General features: G+C 41.6%; 1 protein-coding gene across 1 annotated transcript; it reads right to left on the bottom strand.

Moving 5' to 3' along the window:
- Positions 1–1,665: 1,665 nt before the first annotated feature.
- On the bottom strand, positions 1,666–13,164 carry CDO1 (cysteine dioxygenase type 1). The gene is made up of 5 exons (XM_058538835.1): positions 12,640–13,164; positions 9,533–9,610; positions 7,506–7,660; positions 3,363–3,532; positions 1,666–2,416 (listed from the first exon to the last, which is right to left on the bottom strand). Exons 1-5 carry the CDS (start codon positions 12,807–12,809, stop codon positions 2,387–2,389), a joined length of 603 nt encoding a protein of 200 aa, XP_058394818.1. The 5' UTR covers positions 12,810–13,164; the 3' UTR covers positions 1,666–2,386.
- Between the last annotated feature and the right edge of the window lie 4,621 nt (positions 13,165–17,785).

Below are 17,785 nucleotides of genomic sequence, written 5' to 3' on the forward strand. Positions count from 1 at the left end.
AGCATGGCCGGACAAGCAGTGTGTCGGTGTGTGCCCGGGATCCGGGCCCGGGCCGCCAGCCGTGGAGCGCGCGCACTTAACCGCTAAGCCACGGGGCCGACCCTAAAGAGAATGACTTTTAAAGGAAGGTTGCTTGGGATCAAATTCCTAGCTCTGTAATATCTTGGCTGGGTAACTTTTGGCAAGTTTCTAAACCATGCTTAATAGGTCCAAATATGGAGGAGAATTGTGTCCTGGAATGAATTATAATAGACATTTACCCACACCTAATTTAAATGAGATTTGGAACTTTTGAGATGACGAGATTCAGATTTTTGGACTTTCAGTTGACATTGTGATGGGATGAGTCTTGGGGGGTCTTGGGTTGGAGTGAATCTACTTTGCATGTGGGATGGACATGGCTCTTTGGGGGCAAAATGGCGGACTGTGGTAGGGAGAATCATCCCCAAAGACATCCACATCCTAATCCTCAGAACCTATGAATATATTACCTTACAGGGCAAAAGAGACTTCACAGATATGATTAAGGGTATAACGTAGAGATGGAGATGTTATCACCTGAGTCCCTCAAAGTAGAAAAGGGAAGCAGAGAGTAGGTCAGAGTGCTGAGACGTAGGACTAAATCTGCCACTGCCGGCTTTGAAGATGGAGGAAGGGGATCCTGAGCCAAGGAATGCTGGCAGTCCCTAGAAGCTGGAAAAAAACCACAAGAAAACAGATCCTACCCAGAACCTACAGAAAGGAATGCAGCCCTCTGACATGGTGATTTTAGTGCTGTGAAACTGTCAGACTTCTGACCTACAGAGCTGAAGGAAATAAATTTATGTTGTTTTAAGCAACTACATTTGTGGTAATGTATTATAGCACCAGGAGAAAAACTTTACTAATTCTTAAGTTGTATGGAATTAAGTTTGTTAGTACGTCTAAACAACTTATAACAATGCCTCGTGTATAGTAAGCACTCAATAAATGTTGATATCCTTCTCAAAATGAGGAAGATGTAAATAATTATACAAAGTGGTGTAAACAACATAATCAATGACCTGTATAGAAACTATCTTCAAAGGACTTTACCTTCTAAGTTTCCGGAGATGATAAACTCCAAGATTATGACAGATATTCCTAAGAAAATTGCCTAAAATAGGGGCAGCGAACTCAAATGCATATGTAGGCTTTGCAGGAAAACAGAAATAAGGGAAACAGGCAAGTTGAGGCTGCTGCAGATTGCAGGGGTGGCCCCATCTAAGCGCAGACCCCAGCCTAGCTAATGGATGTCAATGAAAGTGCAACGCAGGTCCAATGTTGCCAGATGCTTCAAATTTTCAAGAAGCTAGCAATCTATACCTTCTGTGAAATCTCCAGCTTTTAAATGTTGAAAACCAATTCACATCTAACACATATAGACCCACAAACAATTTCCAGGCAAAACCGATTGTGTCTACGAGCCGCACTGGGGCCAGAGGCCCTCAGGTTTGTATCTCTGGCCCATCAGTGAACACATGTAAAGCCTGAAAGGGTAAGCTGCTTTTGCATGCCTTTTTTGGCCCTCTCATCTTCTTACATCATAAAAGCATCTTTTGTAGTACTTTTGGCAGTCTACTTAAATCTAAGAAACCATGAATTATATGAAATTCTCATCACCTTAAAAAGAAAGACAACTTCAAATTGTGTTCAAATCCAATTTTATTAAAATTATTTGGCAATTTTTGTAGCAGTACAAAGTCTTTGACTATGACCACTGGACACACTGACATGAATTTATGTTTTTGGTTTGTTGTGGGCTTGGGTACATGTACTTTTCTAAATCCTCTGCCCTTCATTTTATTACCAAATGGCAAAGTACCTTAAGTTTTTCTATCTACAATACCCTATTACTTATAGAACAAGAATTTGTAAAATAAGATTGAAAAAATAATATCCACAGATTCAAAAAATTCTCTTCAAATATTAAGGACATACAAAGTATATTAAAGATATCTACATTTAGTCCTCCAAGTAACAAGGCAGGCATTTGATGTCTGTGGTTTCTTGTTTTTATTTATTGCTAATCATAGTTCAGAGACCAAAGTGTTTCCAAAAGCTATAAAAACCTTCATTGACCTTCCCAGTATGGTTCCACTGGATTTAGAGGATAAAACCAGGAGAGCACTTGATTTGGCCTTTAAAATTACAAGCCTTTTTTTTCTGTAGTGGGACTTTTTCTCCTGCAGTAGCTCAGGGCACTCTTTGCTTACTTAATGCCTTACAATCACATCTACCTTACAGTAGATCTAAGTATTGGCTTTGTAAAGTATATTACTGGGCAGCAAATGGTGGAAGGCCCTTCCTGTCCAAGGCAAAACTTTCAGCGGACCTTAAAGTACAACTTCAGAGGGTTTCGTATTCCTTAGTTGTTCTCCAGAGATCCAGAAGTTGTCTGTAAGAAAGAAAAAAAGAAAGATGAGTAAGAATCTTGACACGAGACATTTTGGCTTGTTCTAAGTTCTGTTTTTCTAGCAGTGAATGAAAACTCAGCTATGGCACCGGAGCCCTGTGGTTTTGTTGCTGTAATAAGAGCATCTCTTGGGGTTGGAATGCAGAAAACAAAGCAAGGCGGTCACTTCAGAAAATTCCACCCCAGCTTCTCTCAAAGGCTGTACTTTCTTATAATTCATGAGAATTGTTTTCAGGCTCTGTTTTCATGCACTGTCTACTTTTAGACATTCCAATTACTAAAAACCATCCCCCTAAATGGCCAACTTATTTCACCAGAGGAGGACTGCCATACCATATTACTGTTGGTTGCCTTATTATTTTAAGGTGGAAACTGGTGTTCCTCAAGGCGGACCATATTATAGTCTATTCTCATTCATTTGTGGTCTAAATAGCATCACTACTCAAAGAAAAAGTAACCTGGCCATCAAAACAAGCAAGTTTCTTTATATCATCAGAAAAGGGTCTCAACTTTGCAAAGGTTGACTATGCAAGTTATTTGCGTTGTCCCAGCAAGTTAGGTCTATGAACACTAAAGTCAGAGCAGTAGCAGTTATACCAAATAATATTGTTTTCACTCTTATTTCTCTAATAAATCAAGAGAAAACATTTTCTTTAGGAATGAGCATACATTTTGAGGTTTCTGAAGAAACAATTCTTTGCATCTAATTTAAGTTTTTTATAAATTGAAAATATACTCTCCAAAGTTAAAGAAAAGAATTAGGATATCAAGGGCCCTTCTTCCAAGTTAAGGTGCAGCTCATTCTTCAATTCAAGAACACTTAAAACAATATATTAAAATAATATCTAGAACAAAAAAAGCAATGCATACGGTGTAATGTTGCCAACCCATAAAGCACTTAAACCTAGAAGAGAGAAATTATACTTACAAGTGCAGTCCTGATTCCAAATTTGCTATGGAATGTCATGGTGACTTTGCTTTTATGTCCTGTTCTTTGATCAAAGGCATGGCATGTATCAAAAGGAGGACTGTACAAGTGAAGGCTCACGGCAGGTTCCGTATGGCTAATATTCTCTACTCGATGTAAGCCAATGGAATCTAAACAATATCCACGAAGGAAGAATAGGAGCTTAGATGACAGCTGTAGGTAAAAATTTTGTCTATCACCTAAGATGGTAAATCAATTTGATACATATGGAATTAATAGAAATTAGAATTGAACTTCTAGTTAAAGATTGTAAGCAACAGGCACTCTGCTCTTTCCTGAAAACCTACAATTGCAGTAAAAGAATAAAAAAGGCATCAACATACAAAGAAAAAGAAAATGGAAAAAGAAAATATTAATAAAAATTTGAAAGCTTGAAAGTAGATGGATGGCTTTGCAGAGGAGAGAAAGCTAAATCCTCTCCTACCCATGGGACAGCTAAGAAATAACCTGATTTATATCTTAAAACTCCCAAACAGTTCAGAAATTGGCAGCACAGGCACTTCTGAAAACTTAAGTAGAGTCTCAAATCCCTTTCAACACTCCCGCCTACCCACCTCCTTCCCCTGCTCCGTTGAGTTCTGAAATCTCTTCTCTAGAAAGAATACAGCAGATAAACTCAGGACTGGTGAAAAGCAGGTGACAAGTGAAAATTTACATATTGAATGGTAGGATCCCCACTTTCTTCACCACCTAGCTGCCAGAATGTTGCCAGACAGGAATTTTTTCTCCAGGCAGGAGACGAGAAGCAGCTTCTTGGGGAATCTGATCTGATCAAGAACAAAACCCTCAAGATACTGCCATTGGTTGTCCCTCAAGGAAAAAGGTCTGCCCAATTATCCTAGAGTGAAGTCCAGTTGATAAACACCATCCATGTGTTCAGAGCTACCAGTTAACTTTTTTGTCCCTGGTTTTTAAATATTAGCACACAGCCAAGGCCACCAGACATTGGAGCAAGGCCTCTAGTATGAAAGAGAGGCCAGCGCAACCTGAAAAACAACAACTTGAAATGGACACCACTCAGGAGAAGACTTATACGTTGCAAGGGTTGAATATAGATACATGAGGTAGCAAAAATTTACTTTCCAAGAACCCTCTCTCATAGAACCGTTGGAGGATATGCTCCACCAAAACAAGGGCATGGACCAAGAACAGAGCAGACACGAGGTCAGGAAACAAGGGGGTCAGTAACAAGAGAGAGCAAAGGGAAAGCCTGGGTGATGTGAGGGGACCCCAGGATGACAGCTGAGCCCTGGCCTAGCGATCAACCAATCCACACTGAAGCAAGTCAAAAGGCCCCGGGGGAGACGTCTTCAAGATTAAAATACAGACAAATACTCAATTTTTAAAAAATACGTTGAGAAGAAATGTAGGTCGTGAGGAGAGGGTTTGAGGACTAGTCCAGGAAGAAATGCAGTGTAATTAGTGTAGTTAATGTAGGCCCCTAGTTTGGCTTTATACCTTATGATCTAGCCCCACGAGCTCGCACGATCAAGAACAGTGAAGCCTAGAAGCAGAAGACTTAGGTCCCACTCTCAGCTAGAGTAGCTAGCTAGACTATCTTTGAACCACTCGCCGTTTCTAGGATCTTCAGTTTTCCTCATTTCTAAAAATGGGGCTTAAATCTCAGATCTGCAAACTCTTTGATTCTATAGTTTACTGCTTTCAAAATATACTGGGTTAAGCACAACTTTGAACAAAAGTCCAACATTCTTAAGAACTGACTGCTCTTGACACAAATAAATTGTTTCTCCAACTGCAAGTACATACACCACCCAATGCATGCTGGACAATTCTGCAAGCAAAGACCCCACAAAAACTAGTCACGCATCCCTTAGAAAGGGAAGCCCTGGAGGCTCATGGCTGACCCCTACTGTTAATAATCCCAGCATTATTATTATCATCATTATTTTGCCTCCTTTCTTTTATGCCCATGGTGTACTCTCTGTCACAGTACTATTAGATCTTTCATGGTGATACTAATGGATACCAGTTTGGTCTAGGCCATGTCCGCCTTTTGCCTATTCTTGGTCTCCTTGCCCCAACTCTGCCTTTCCTCCACTCTGTCTTGCACACAGCTACTGAACTGATCAAGATATTACAGATAAAATGCTCTTGACCAAAGCAAGCTCTTACTTTAAGCTGGTCTTGGAGGCAGCCCAGGACCTGATCTCACCTTTCTCTCCCACTACTCGTGTGCAAGCCCATTCTTCCTTCTTCCCTCCAGCTCGATCATTTCTGAATAGTTTTCATTCTTTGCAATAATTGTGCCTTCGTTCATGCTCTTCCCTATACTTGAAACATCCTTCTCACTGATCACTATCCATCTGCACTCCTACTCCTGCATCTGTAAAAATCAAAGGCTTAAAATTTGTGGTTTTTGATTATATGGGTAATTAGTCTACAGAAATATTTAGCTTATCACACCTGATATTTTACTGACTGGCAAAATTCCCATAAAAATTGGAATTTCCCACTTCTATGGAAAAAGAAATCTGGACAATTTAGCTGGAGCTGAGTGGCCATTGCTACCCTCTTAGTCAGCGTGGCTCACACACCAGTTCCCACAGTCTTATTCCCGGCCTGCACCACTCACTCACTTTACCTGCTTGGCTCCTGTAGGCTTTTGCATTGAAGACTTGAGAAAAGCTTACCTATTCTTCAAGATCTAATCTAGTTTCACAAACATTCTGTGACTCTAGCTGAAAGTAAGTTTTTTGAAAGGCTTTTGGCTTTGTTGTGAGTGATACAGGCAGCAAACTTGTTCTTGGAAATCTGACATGCCTATACACATAGCATGCCTCAAATAAGTTTCCTGCTACACAAGAAACTAACTACTTTGTGTTATGTGAATGGGGTAAAAAACTTTCTATACAATCTGACCTTTGTAAGTGGCTTGCATTTTTAAACCAATGAATAAATTTAGGCCAAGTATCAAGGTCAATACTGGACTTTAAGATATAAGAACAAAGAACCTGCTTTGCCAGAAAAATCTCTGTAATATATGATTTTATATAAGTGGGATAGCATCCTGATCAAGAGTACAGGCTTTGGAATCAAATTGCTTGGTTCAAATCCTGGCTGCCATTTGAAAGCTGAATGACCCTAGACAAGTTATTTAATCTTCCTATGTGTTGGCAATCTCATCTGTAAATGGGAATAAAAAATAAGCTTTAATGAACTTTTTGGAAAGTTATTATCCCCCTTAGGAAGATGGACGTTAATTATCGCCTCTCCTGAAAAGCTTTTGGCTCTCCCATATCACACTGAGGGAAAAGAATGAATTCTTGGTAAGAGATCTATAAATCACTGCTAAATAACATGCTTTGCAAAGTTTCCCTAGAGAATACTCTTTTAAGTATGCTGTATGCATTTTGGAAAAACAGGGACTAGCTAGCATTCTTTATCACTTCCAAAACATTTCTTTACATTTTCTAACACAGAGACTAATATTTCCAACTTGGCCTCACTCCTTTACTAAAAGACTCTACTTACATAAATTCATCTTCAATTCTAACTGTCCTAAGACTTGGCAGGTAAATGACTTTTGCAGTGGGTGCTAATCTACCTGCATAAGTTTTTAATAAATGATTCCAATCCAGATGCAAAGCTTTAAAAAACAAAACCCACTGCTTTTAGGTCCTTTCGCAAATATTTGCAATCATGACTCCATGATGCAAGTTGTATTGCACACGTGTAAAAAACCAATATTTCGGGGCTGGCCCCGCGGCTTAGCAGTTAAGCGCTCACGCTCTGCTACTGGTGGCCTGGGTTCGGATCCCGGGCGTGCACCAACGCACTGCTTCCCCAGCCATGCTGAAGTGGCGTCCCACATACAGCAACTAGAAGGATGTGCAACTATGACATACAACTATCTACTGGGGCTTTGGGGGAAAAAACGAGGAGCATTGGCAATAGATGTTAGCTCAGAGCCGGTCTTCCTCAGCAAAGAGAGGCGGATTGGCATGGATCTAAGCTCAGGCCTGATCTTCCTCACAAAAAGAAAAAAAAAAAAAGAAACCAATATTTCAGATGGGAGTTCAAGGTTTTTCCCACTTGCCCTTAGAAAAAGGTACTGGATGTTACCGTTGATGTAGGCACACTGGTTTTCCCTCAGGATTCTTTCTGACTTCTTGATCATTTCATTGGATTTTTTGTCTGGCCAGGCAAATAACGTCTCCTTTAGATTTCCCTGTAGCATCTTCAGAAAGCAGTGGGAGTCAGTGTGATCATGGATACTGCTATGTAGACACAAAGTGACAACTGAACTCAGTGGATGGTCTAGTACCCAGATCTGCAGTAACAGTCTGCCCAGAGCTCACAGCTGCACACTGTCAACAGGACATCTCCCAGGCCAAAATCTATTTCAGCTGGATTTTTAAATGTCATCAATTCATAATTCAACACTGTTCAGGGCAAAGTAATAAAAAAAAAAGTCTTCCATATCAATGCATATAAGGGGTACAGTTTTGACATATACCTCTACTAAAGAAGTTAATTTTTTAAAACCTTTTTGTAATACTAGTTTGATAACAAAACAAAACTAGCAGTCTTATCTTGTTCAAAATATAGCTTTTAATAATTCAGTTAAGCTGTGCTAGAACTTGATTATAAAACCACACTAGAGAAATTTTAGAAAGGATAAAGATAATCATCTATAATAATTGCATCACACTTAACATTTAGTGTTTTTGCCCAGGGTTTTCCTCTTTTCTCCTTCCTTTGGAGAACAAAGGGTATGTGTATGCATTACTACCCTAAAATTATACAGAAAAGTATATATAATGTTAGCATTTTGTAGATTTAGAGTATCCCACCTTTGATTACCTCTCAATATTGGTGGGAGAAAATAAATTGGATTTGGGGAAAGGATTTATTCATGTAATCTTAGAGTAAATAGTATTTAAGTTTATTAAGTAGTATTAGCTGTAGGGTTGATTAAAAGATATGAATTGGTATACATTATTGGCATTTATTTCATATGTTGAATTCTATTAACCCATATACAATCCATAAGAACTTGTTTCCTAAATCCAGAGCCTAGTCCTACTCTTGACATATAATTTGCTTTCAAAAAATACTGAATGAAAATAACTCAATCCCATATGAATAAATGAATGTACTCTATAAACCTAACTTTCCAAAGTCTTGTAAATTCATGTTTCCTTTCTCCCATCAAAAATGGGTCTGGATTATTGTTTTCACCATTCTCAAAAGACCGAGAAGGATCTGTTTCAAGAGATAACAATACTCAATTGGCGGGGCTGGCCCCGTGGCTTAGTGGTTAAGTGCACGCGCTCCGCTACTGGCAGCCCGGGTTTGGGTCCCGGGTGCGCACTGACGAACCGCTTGTCCGGCCGTGCTAAGGCGGCAACCCACATACAGCAACAGGAAGGATGTGCAACTATGACATATGGCTGTCTACTGGGGCTTTGGGGAGAAAAAGGGGAAAAAAAAAAAAAAAAGAGGACTGGCAATAGATGTTAGCTTAGGGCCAGTCTTCCTCAGCAAAAAGAGGAGGATTGGTATGGGTGTTAGCCCAGGGCTGATCTTCCTCACAAAAAAAAAAAAAAGTTGGTAATAAGATTGGCAAATGTGTAAATTTAGGACAAATTAAGGAACCAAGTTTCAAACAATCAGTATTAGTTTAAGTTGCCTTACCTTCTATATAAAGAAAGTACACAATTAACTTGAAGTAGAAAGAAATTTTCTGAATTTGTGAATTGCTTTTCTAGCTCCAAATCTGCACGCTTTGGTCTTTGGTCCCATCATTGTTTACATACGTCAAAGCACCACAAAGGTCAAGTTTTAGCACAATTCATATAAAGTTTAACTCCATAGAAGACAAAGACAAAGATTAAGTTAAACTGGTTACATGTCTCCTTTGATTTACTACTCATTTTGGGGGACTGTTTTGATATGCATGGTGTACACCTAAACCCCTCAGGCTAGTTCACATGAGAATTTTTGTTGGGATTAGGGGACGTTGTGAACAAATAATTATAAAATGAGATTTCTTAGTGCTCACAAGACTTGTTGCCAGCCTGGACTGTACTTTTCATATCCTAGAATAGATACTCTAATAAATATCTGCAAAAGAATAGTTGTATTACCTGCCATGTCCTTCACCCCAACATAGAATCATTAGATTAAATTTTCCATTTCCTTGATCCACAAGATTTCGGGTATACCTAAAAAGAATACATTCAGAAGTTTGAATTTGGTTGATGAAACAAGCACTGGGAAAAATCAGTGAGTCACAAAGTATCATTCATTTACAAATGTTAACATTTCTACCTCTAAGCAACTTTGTGGTTTTCTAATTAGAAATCCAGCACAAATGAAAACAAATATTTTTTCACAGTTCATTTTGGACATTTCTGTATTTTTAATCACTGCATTTACAGCTGCTCAGTTGTAATTAATGGCACTGAAAAGGCACCAGGAAAAGAAAGCAAATTCCATGATTCTACATGTGACAGCCTCAAACTGATAAAAAGAATAAAAGTTTCTCACAGAAGGTATTTGCAAAGTGCATTACTGCTCTAGGCAAGAATGTTACTACTGTTTTGTTTCTTCTCTCCCTGTAGCTAAACCAGAACTTGAGTGACAAGGTTTTGTTAAATAGCTCTTCTAGAATTCTTCTTAGTTTTACTATAGCCCAGACACAAATCACATTCTAAAGCACTCCTAATGAAAAGTCCTCCACAAATAGGGTGGCAGTCGACCTAAGTACCAGAGCAAAGGAGGCTACATTAGGGAAGCAAACGATGCTCTAAACCTTTTACAGTGAGAAACCAGTTAATTGGCCAAAAAAAAAAAAAAAAAATCCTAAACCAAAACTACAACCACTAAGAAAAAAAATCAACTTTAACGCTTCTATTGGTCCCAGTGGTATTCCCGATGCCATCTAATTAGCATCAATAAGTTTGATAATTATGACATTCATTTAGACTGTCATCGTTAAGGACTCTTTACCCCATTTTTGGGGTAGTGTTTTTTCACATAGTCATCTGTTCACTTCTGTCCCACATGTCTCTTCCTCCCCTCTCCTCCTCCAGGCTGGAGGCCAGGTGCTGGATTAGTAAGTGCTTTTTAGACATCAGTCATCGTTGTTTTGTAGCCCTTTATACCCTAGCAAGGGGCTGTGCACCCAGCCTTTAATTCATAGTAAACTCCGTTCCTGTACCAGGATCCTACATCTCCCTTCATTACACTTTGGGTCACCCCTCTTGCTTTGTAGGTCTTCTTCTAGAGAATTTACTGTCTGGCCCACCCTGGAACATATTCTGTCTTTGTTCTTCTGCATTGGCTTTCCCAAGGGCAGAGATCAGAATCCTTCACAATGCTAGGACATCTATTACAAACGAAAACACTATCAAATTGATTTCTGATTTCCCATCTCCCCCCCACCTCCCCCAACTGCCCACCCAAGACTGCACCCTTTATCGGCTGTGCCTCAGATACCTGTGGAATAGTCCGACTGATTGCATTTCAAATGGTTTAAAGCTTGTCAATCAAGAGGAATTCAAGGCCCTTGGAAATGCCGTTGTTCTAAAGATTAAGAGCTCTTACAACCTACCCTGCTTAATTAATTTCACTTGGTCAATAATAATATATTCAGACAGAAGAAAACTATTATGGCACCATGTCTGCAGGAAGTTTAGTTGTGGTTTAGAGTGTGGGCTCTGAAACAATGCTAATTTGAATCCCCAGAGTTGCTACTTGATACAAGTACGACCTTGTGCAGGTAATCCAACCTTTTTACCGCCTACCATTCCTCACCTGTAAAATAAGGGTAAGAACGGAACCTCTCTCTTAGAGCTGTTGTGAGGTAAATGAGTTAACATATGTGTAAAGTGACTGGACGAGTACCCGGCCCATAACAAGCCCTCAATTACCTGGAGCTAATAGCAAAATTAAAAACTAGACTCTGGTAGCTTTATTGGCAGGCACAGAAGGACTTTACGATGAACTGAGTTGATACAAACCAAAGGAATTTCCTAGAGTCACTTGCAAGTGGAAAATGGGATGGATCCTAAGTAGGCTTCACTTTATTTCAAATCCTAAAATACAGTTGAAACAACCCTTGCCGACAAAACCTTACCAAACACACTGTATGTTTAGGTGAGGTGACTAATGGACTGCTCCCAAGGAAAACTTCATCTTCTTATTCTTCTCTTTCAACGATGCCCCCCACCCCCCACTTCTCTCTACCGTCAACCTAACCATCCATAAAGGCTGCCCTTCGGAAAAGAACCTATTACCCTTCAGGGTGATTCAATTTTACTTCTCACCCAGAGGGTTGGTAGAGAGATCAGTTTTACTTAATAACCAAGCCGAGGCTGTAAGGACCCAGCCTGCCTGGGCATCACACTCAAGCACATCTAGGAAGCATCGGTCTTCAATCTACAGGCCAGATCTTCAGAACTGAGGATAAGGGCAAGTCTATGGCTTGGGGGATGAAAAAGCAGCAGTCGTTTAATTCGCGAACCTGATAGCGGGTTTAAATAAACCTGCATTCCGGGAAGTTACAATGGTTTGGGAGAGGAGCAGTATAAATTGAAAAAGAGCAGCTGACAACTCCAAGACGCTATTTTGTATCAGATAAATGCCTGTTGGCAGGTGCCTGGTTGCAAGCGACCGAGGGCGAAGCGATGGAGGAGAACTGGCGTCGGGGAATTGCGTCCTCCGCCGTCGGCCCTTTGTCCGGATGGCTGATGCAGTTCTCTCCTGGGAGCACCTCCGTTAGTCCAGCCAGTCGGTTCCTCAGGGCGGACGGCAGGGTAGAGCCTAAGTGTGTCCGGCCACCCGGGTCGCCCCGCATCTCGGCGTCCGAGGCGAGCGATCGCTCCAGAGGGGAGGGCATTGCTCCCGAGGCCGGGGGCAGGAGGAGGAGTGGCGGTTTGGAAGCGGCGAGATTGACGGGCGAGAAGAGAATAGAAAACCTTGCAGCCGCGCGGTGGCCTCCCCTCCGCGAGCCTGCCGCTCTCCGGCCAGCGGCCGTCAAGGCCAGAGGAATCCACCTTCGGCCCAAAGCGCCAGCCCGGCCGCCCGCGGACGAGGAGGCGCGGCGCGGCGGTGCGTCAAAGGCTCGGGAGCGGTGGGCAGGTGGGCGCAGCGCGGCCCGCGCTCTCCCGGAGCCAGACCCCCTCCCCCACGCCCGCTCTTCGAGGCCGGCGCCCGAGATCCTCGGCCGGCAGGGCTAAAGCGCGCTCACCTGTACTGGTCGAACTTGGCGTACACTGCCCACTCGGCGGGGTCGCTCTCGTAGGCTTCCAAGACGGCCTGTACCTCCTCCACGTTGACATCCTCGCCGGCGAAGAGCTGGTGCAGGATGCGGATCAGATCCGCCAGGGTCCGTGGCTTTAGGACCTCGGTCTGCTCCATCCCTTGCGGAGCTGGCGGCGCGCGCTGCACACTGCGGGGCTGCGGTGCTAAGGCAGCCGAGGGGCCGGGGGCGGAGGGGCCCTAGCTGCGAGCAACACAGCTACACACACAACCCCCAAACGCTAGAGCGCCACAGCGTAAAGAAACCTTCGCCAAGATATCAAGACTCCCCCGGCAGTTTGGCGGATCTGGGCGCGCGGCGGGGGCGGGATGAGGACACGAGCCCCGCGCACAAATCAGGACCAAATCCACTGGGCGCAGCCTCGCGGGCCCTTTTAAGCTCTCGGAGTCAGCGGGAATGTACCAACGTCCCTTGGAGGGTGGGGAGAGGCGGCCAGCGACCTGAGAAAGGCGGCGGAGGCGGCGAGAGCGTGCGGGCACGGCCCCCGCACGCGGCCCCGGCCTCTTGAGCACTGTGGCCCTCGCGGGAGCTTTCCCTCCCGTGTCTCTGCGCTGGCGGTGGGCTTCGCGCAGTCTCTCCCCCACCTTCACAGGGCGCGTTTTGGCCGCCCATCCCAACCCCTCTCTCCGCGCCCCTCGCCGCCGCCGCTCTGTGAGGCCCCTCTCGGCGTCTGTGGTTTCCGACGCTAGGACAGAGGCAGAAGGGGTCAGGAGAAAAAGACTGGAGAAATTGAAGAACGAAGCGCAAGGAAAGGGACCCTTCCTTCCAAATAGAGCTGAGGAATTGTGAGGAGCCCGCGGAGGTTGAGGATGGATTCTACTCCCAAGCTGGAGAGCTACTGTTTTGTCGATTGAAACTATCGATAACATGCTCCAGGCTAGGTGAAAATAAGTCAAGGACTTCCTTTAAAAAATTTCAAACGTACTGTACTGAAAGTACATTTTGACAAAGGAGACTTGGGTCTCGAGCAAGACTTGTGAAACGATGGAAAGCCTGGTATCCCTCTTTGATTTTAAAATCAAACATTTCCTAAAAAATAACATATTCATTGCAAAGACCTGGTGTTTCAGTTAACGGTGAAAAAAAAAACACGCTTTTTTTTTTGTCCCCCAATTTAAAGGGTTTTAATTAGACTACTTAAATCCTTTAATTGTATTGTAGCCGTGCTTGAAGGGGCCTACTGGTAACACACGTAGGGAAACGCATTTCTGTGCCGAGCACAGCACTTAGCACGCTTTGAGAACAACACACATTAAGTATGAATGAAAATATGAGGGACAAAAGAAATGCAAGTATAGATTTCTTCTTTCTTATTATACACGGGCCCAGGGAATAATTTGGATTCAAAGTTATTAAAGGTCAAGACATCTGGAAGACTGGTCTGTTTTTTCTAGACTTTGCTTCAATGTATGCATGTATATACATATGTGTGTCTATATATAATGTATATATTATATTTAAATTTACTTGTGCCACTTGAAGTCTTACTTTAAACTGATTACACTATAAGTATTCTAACAATGCTGTTAGCAAGTAAAAACGACAGCTTAATAACCATTGTTCAAAAGGGCTATAGGTAGAAAGCACTCCAGAAGCCAAGGCTTTGTGACGTGTGTTGCAGAGAGGTGGTTATTTTCGGACAGAGTAACTTCTACAATTTTCATTGTTTACTCAAATTTTTTTTTTATTCTTGTCAGTGTTTTCTATTGAGTCTCAATTCATTTCAGTTATTCTAATCCATGAATATTTGGAATGAACAAAAATCCAATACAAGCTTAACTTCTCTGCACTTCATAGTGGATTACACTTCTCTAAATTTTCTGGACAATTCTTTTTCTACTTTCTCTGGCTCTGAATAACCTTCAAAGACCTCAAGAATCTTTGCTAATACGCCATATGCACACATTCACATTCATTGCTCTTCTCTAAACCTTTTTCTGAACCCACAATTTTATTAATCACTTCTATGAGGATGCCTCCCACATCTCCCTAATTTATACGTGGAGAGCAATCTCTATTTAACACCTTTTGGCACCTCAGATGAAATATATTTAAAATTCCTTTCAAGCATGCTTTTCAAGTCCTGGAGGTTCTATTTCTGTAATGAGGCTACCTAGGCTCAAAAACCTCATCTATCACTGCCTCCTCTTTCCTTGCTTCATTCTCAAGCCTTTTTAAGCAATTGCTAAATTTTGTATCTCCATAGTATCTTTTCTTTTCCCACCTTTCTATTCCTATTGCTACACCACCTGTTCAAGCTTCTATTCTATTTTGGCTGGATTACTGCACTTGCCTTCTAAACTGGATTTCTCGGTTCCACCTTTTCCCCAACACAGCCATTAGATTAATTTATCCTAAAGCACAAACTGATGATGTTTCCTGGTCAGAAACTTTCAGTAACTCTTATTTCCTACACACTAGGTTTGCCAGTCTGGCATTTAAAGTTCTCCGTGTTTTGGCTCTAAAAATATCTTTTTCAACTTTCACCTTATACTATTCTGTATAAATATATCTTTCAGCCAAATTGAATTAGTCACTATTTCTTTTTTTGCATGTGTGTGAGGAGGACCAACCCTGAGCTAACATCCAATGCCAATCCTTTTTTTTGCTGAGGAAGACTGGCCCTGGGCTAACATCCGTGCCCATCTTCCTCTCCTTTATATGGGATGCCGCCACAGCATGGCTTAACAAGCGGTGCGTCAGTGCGCGCCCGGGATCGGGGCCGGCAAACCCCCGTGCCGCTGCAGCTGAGTGTGCGCACTTAACAGCTTGCGCCACTGGGCCGGCGCGAATTAGTTACTATTTCTTATGCTTACCAAATCCATTCTTTTGCTTAAGCTTTTCCTTCTGCCTAGATTCTAGAGGGCCATTTCAATATGTCCAAATCTTATCTTAAGGTCTTAGCTCAGGTGCTTTACTCTCAAATAAGCTATATCTCCTCCTGAACAACTGGGGCAGTAGTCAATCTTTCTTAGGCACCTACCACTTTGCAGCAAGTATTACAGTTACTTATGTAGATCATCTTGACAGTAAGAACCTTTAGGATAGGCTCCACTTATATTTTATTTTTATATCCTCCTCTATGCCCTGCACACAGTGCCTTGGGTATGCATGAATGATGAATTTAGAAAAAGCATATTGGTAATTGGCTAGAGCAATTCAATTGGTAGTTTTTCTTTAGAAATCCTGGGGTTATGAGTTCAAATCCAGAAAACTTGTTTCAAGTTTTTTTGTTTTCTCTGCAAAGGACACCCAAATTTTTCCTAAGAGTTGCACACTGTAACCTAACTACTGTCAAAAAAAAAAAAAAAAAAAAGGTGCTTAACATTACAGGCTCTAATAACATAAGCAGGATACCTATATCCAGAGAGGTAGTAGTTCTACTGCACTCTGCATTGCCCAGGGCAATGACTGTCACATTTTAAGACAGATATTGACCTGGGGTAGATATCCAGAGGAGGAAACTAGAATTATTAGAGGTCTGGAAATGTTCATCTATTCATCCGTTTAACATATTTTTAAAAGTACTATATGCCAGGCACTGCTCACAGAACTGCTTCTGCCCTCAGAGGGCTTATGTTCTAATGGGGGGAGGGTAGACAGGTCAATATTATATATGTACACAGGGAGAAATGGACACACGGTACCGTATACAATATACAATGGAGAAAAAGAAGGGGAAGGAGGGTAGTGAGGTGGTGAGTCGTCATTTTAGAGGAAGTTCAGGGGAACTCTTCCTAGATGAAGTGATATTTAAGGAGGGACTGAAGGATGTTAGTGAGACATGTAGTTGTCTGAAGGGGGTTTCCAGGTGGAGGAAACACTAAGTACAAAAGCCCTGGAATGGGAGCAAGCTTAGTGTTTGAATAACAACACAGATGAACATAGATGTGGGTGGCACGGTGTGGAAGGGGGGACTGCAGATCACAGGTCCTTGCAGGACAATGTAAGGTCTTTAGCTTTTATTCTGATATGGGAAGCCATTCAGGGATTTGGGCCAAAGGAGAGAGGAGATAAAGGAACAACAATTTGAGTGAAAGACTGATGGGGGCTTTGGCCAGAGTGGGAGCAAAAGAGATGAGAAATGGTTGGATTCTGAACATGTTCTGAAGGTAAAGCTGTCAGGATTTGCTGATTGACTGGAAACAGGTTGTTACAGAGGGATCAAGAATGAGTCCAACTAACTGGAAGGAATGGATTTGCCGTGACTAAGAGAAGACTTAGGAGAACCGGGGTGGGAACAGGGGAAAAGATATGCTTTGTAGATCTAGATACTACAACTGGGAACAAATAGTTGGAAAAGGCAGGGACAAAGTAAGGAAGACAGTTCTGTAAGGAATAGAGCCATCACAAAATGGACAGGGCTTTCTTTGTGGCCAGCACCAGAAGTAATCAACATGAGCTTCATGTATATCTGATATGAGGACATAGAAGGAACTATGGGAGTTGATTTATAAGGATTCTTCTAACTTAAGATTCTAATCACACTCATATACATACGTTTTACCTTTCATTTATATAAGAAAACACAGATAAATCTAATATCTGGTATCAAATATCTTTTTTACTTTTCATTATTTGTAAAATTCAATTTAAAAATTCAAGAATTATTTAAATTCATATCTGAAAATCTGCCTCCCAATTAGAATGAAAGCACCATGAGAAGAGGAATCTTATTCCAATGCTGAGGACACAGCTGGCACTCAATATGTGAATGAACAAATGGAAGCTTATACTCAGTTTCAAGGCTTTTGATAAAAAAAGCCAAATTCCCCCCTAAAAACGTACACCAATTCACATTCCAGTCACCAAGAATATGACAAGACTTATTTCCCCACAACTCTGCCAATACTAGTAATTACATTGTTTTACATTATTACTTCTATGATAGGTAATAATTCATAGTTTGTATTTTTAATAACTAATGGAGTTCAGCACTTTTCATGCTTTACTGGCCTTCTGTATATTTTGTGAATTGCTTTTTAATATTTTTTGCCCATTTTTCAGGTGGTTTGTTTTTCCTTATTGATTGAAATGAGTTCTTCACATCTGGACATTAAAACCCTGTCATATG

The sequence above is a fragment of the Diceros bicornis genome, chromosome 1 (genome assembly GCF_020826845.1).
Source record: "Diceros bicornis minor isolate mBicDic1 chromosome 1, mDicBic1.mat.cur, whole genome shotgun sequence".
Lineage (NCBI taxonomy): Eukaryota > Metazoa > Chordata > Mammalia > Perissodactyla > Rhinocerotidae > Diceros > Diceros bicornis.

Excerpts from the sequence above, each read along its gene's own strand:
- CDO1 (XM_058538835.1), bottom strand. The coding sequence starts at position 12,809 with ATGGAGCAGACCGAGGTCCTAAAGCCACGGACCCTGGCGGATCTGATC. Across the intron at positions 9,611-12,639 it reads GCCAAGTTCGACCAGTACAG|GTATACCCGAAATCTTGTGG; the intron begins GTGAGCGCGCTT and ends TATTCTTTTTAG. Across the intron at positions 3,533-7,505 it reads CCAGTGTGCCTACATCAACG|ATTCCATTGGCTTACATCGA; the intron begins GTAACATCCAGT and ends GATATTGTTTAG.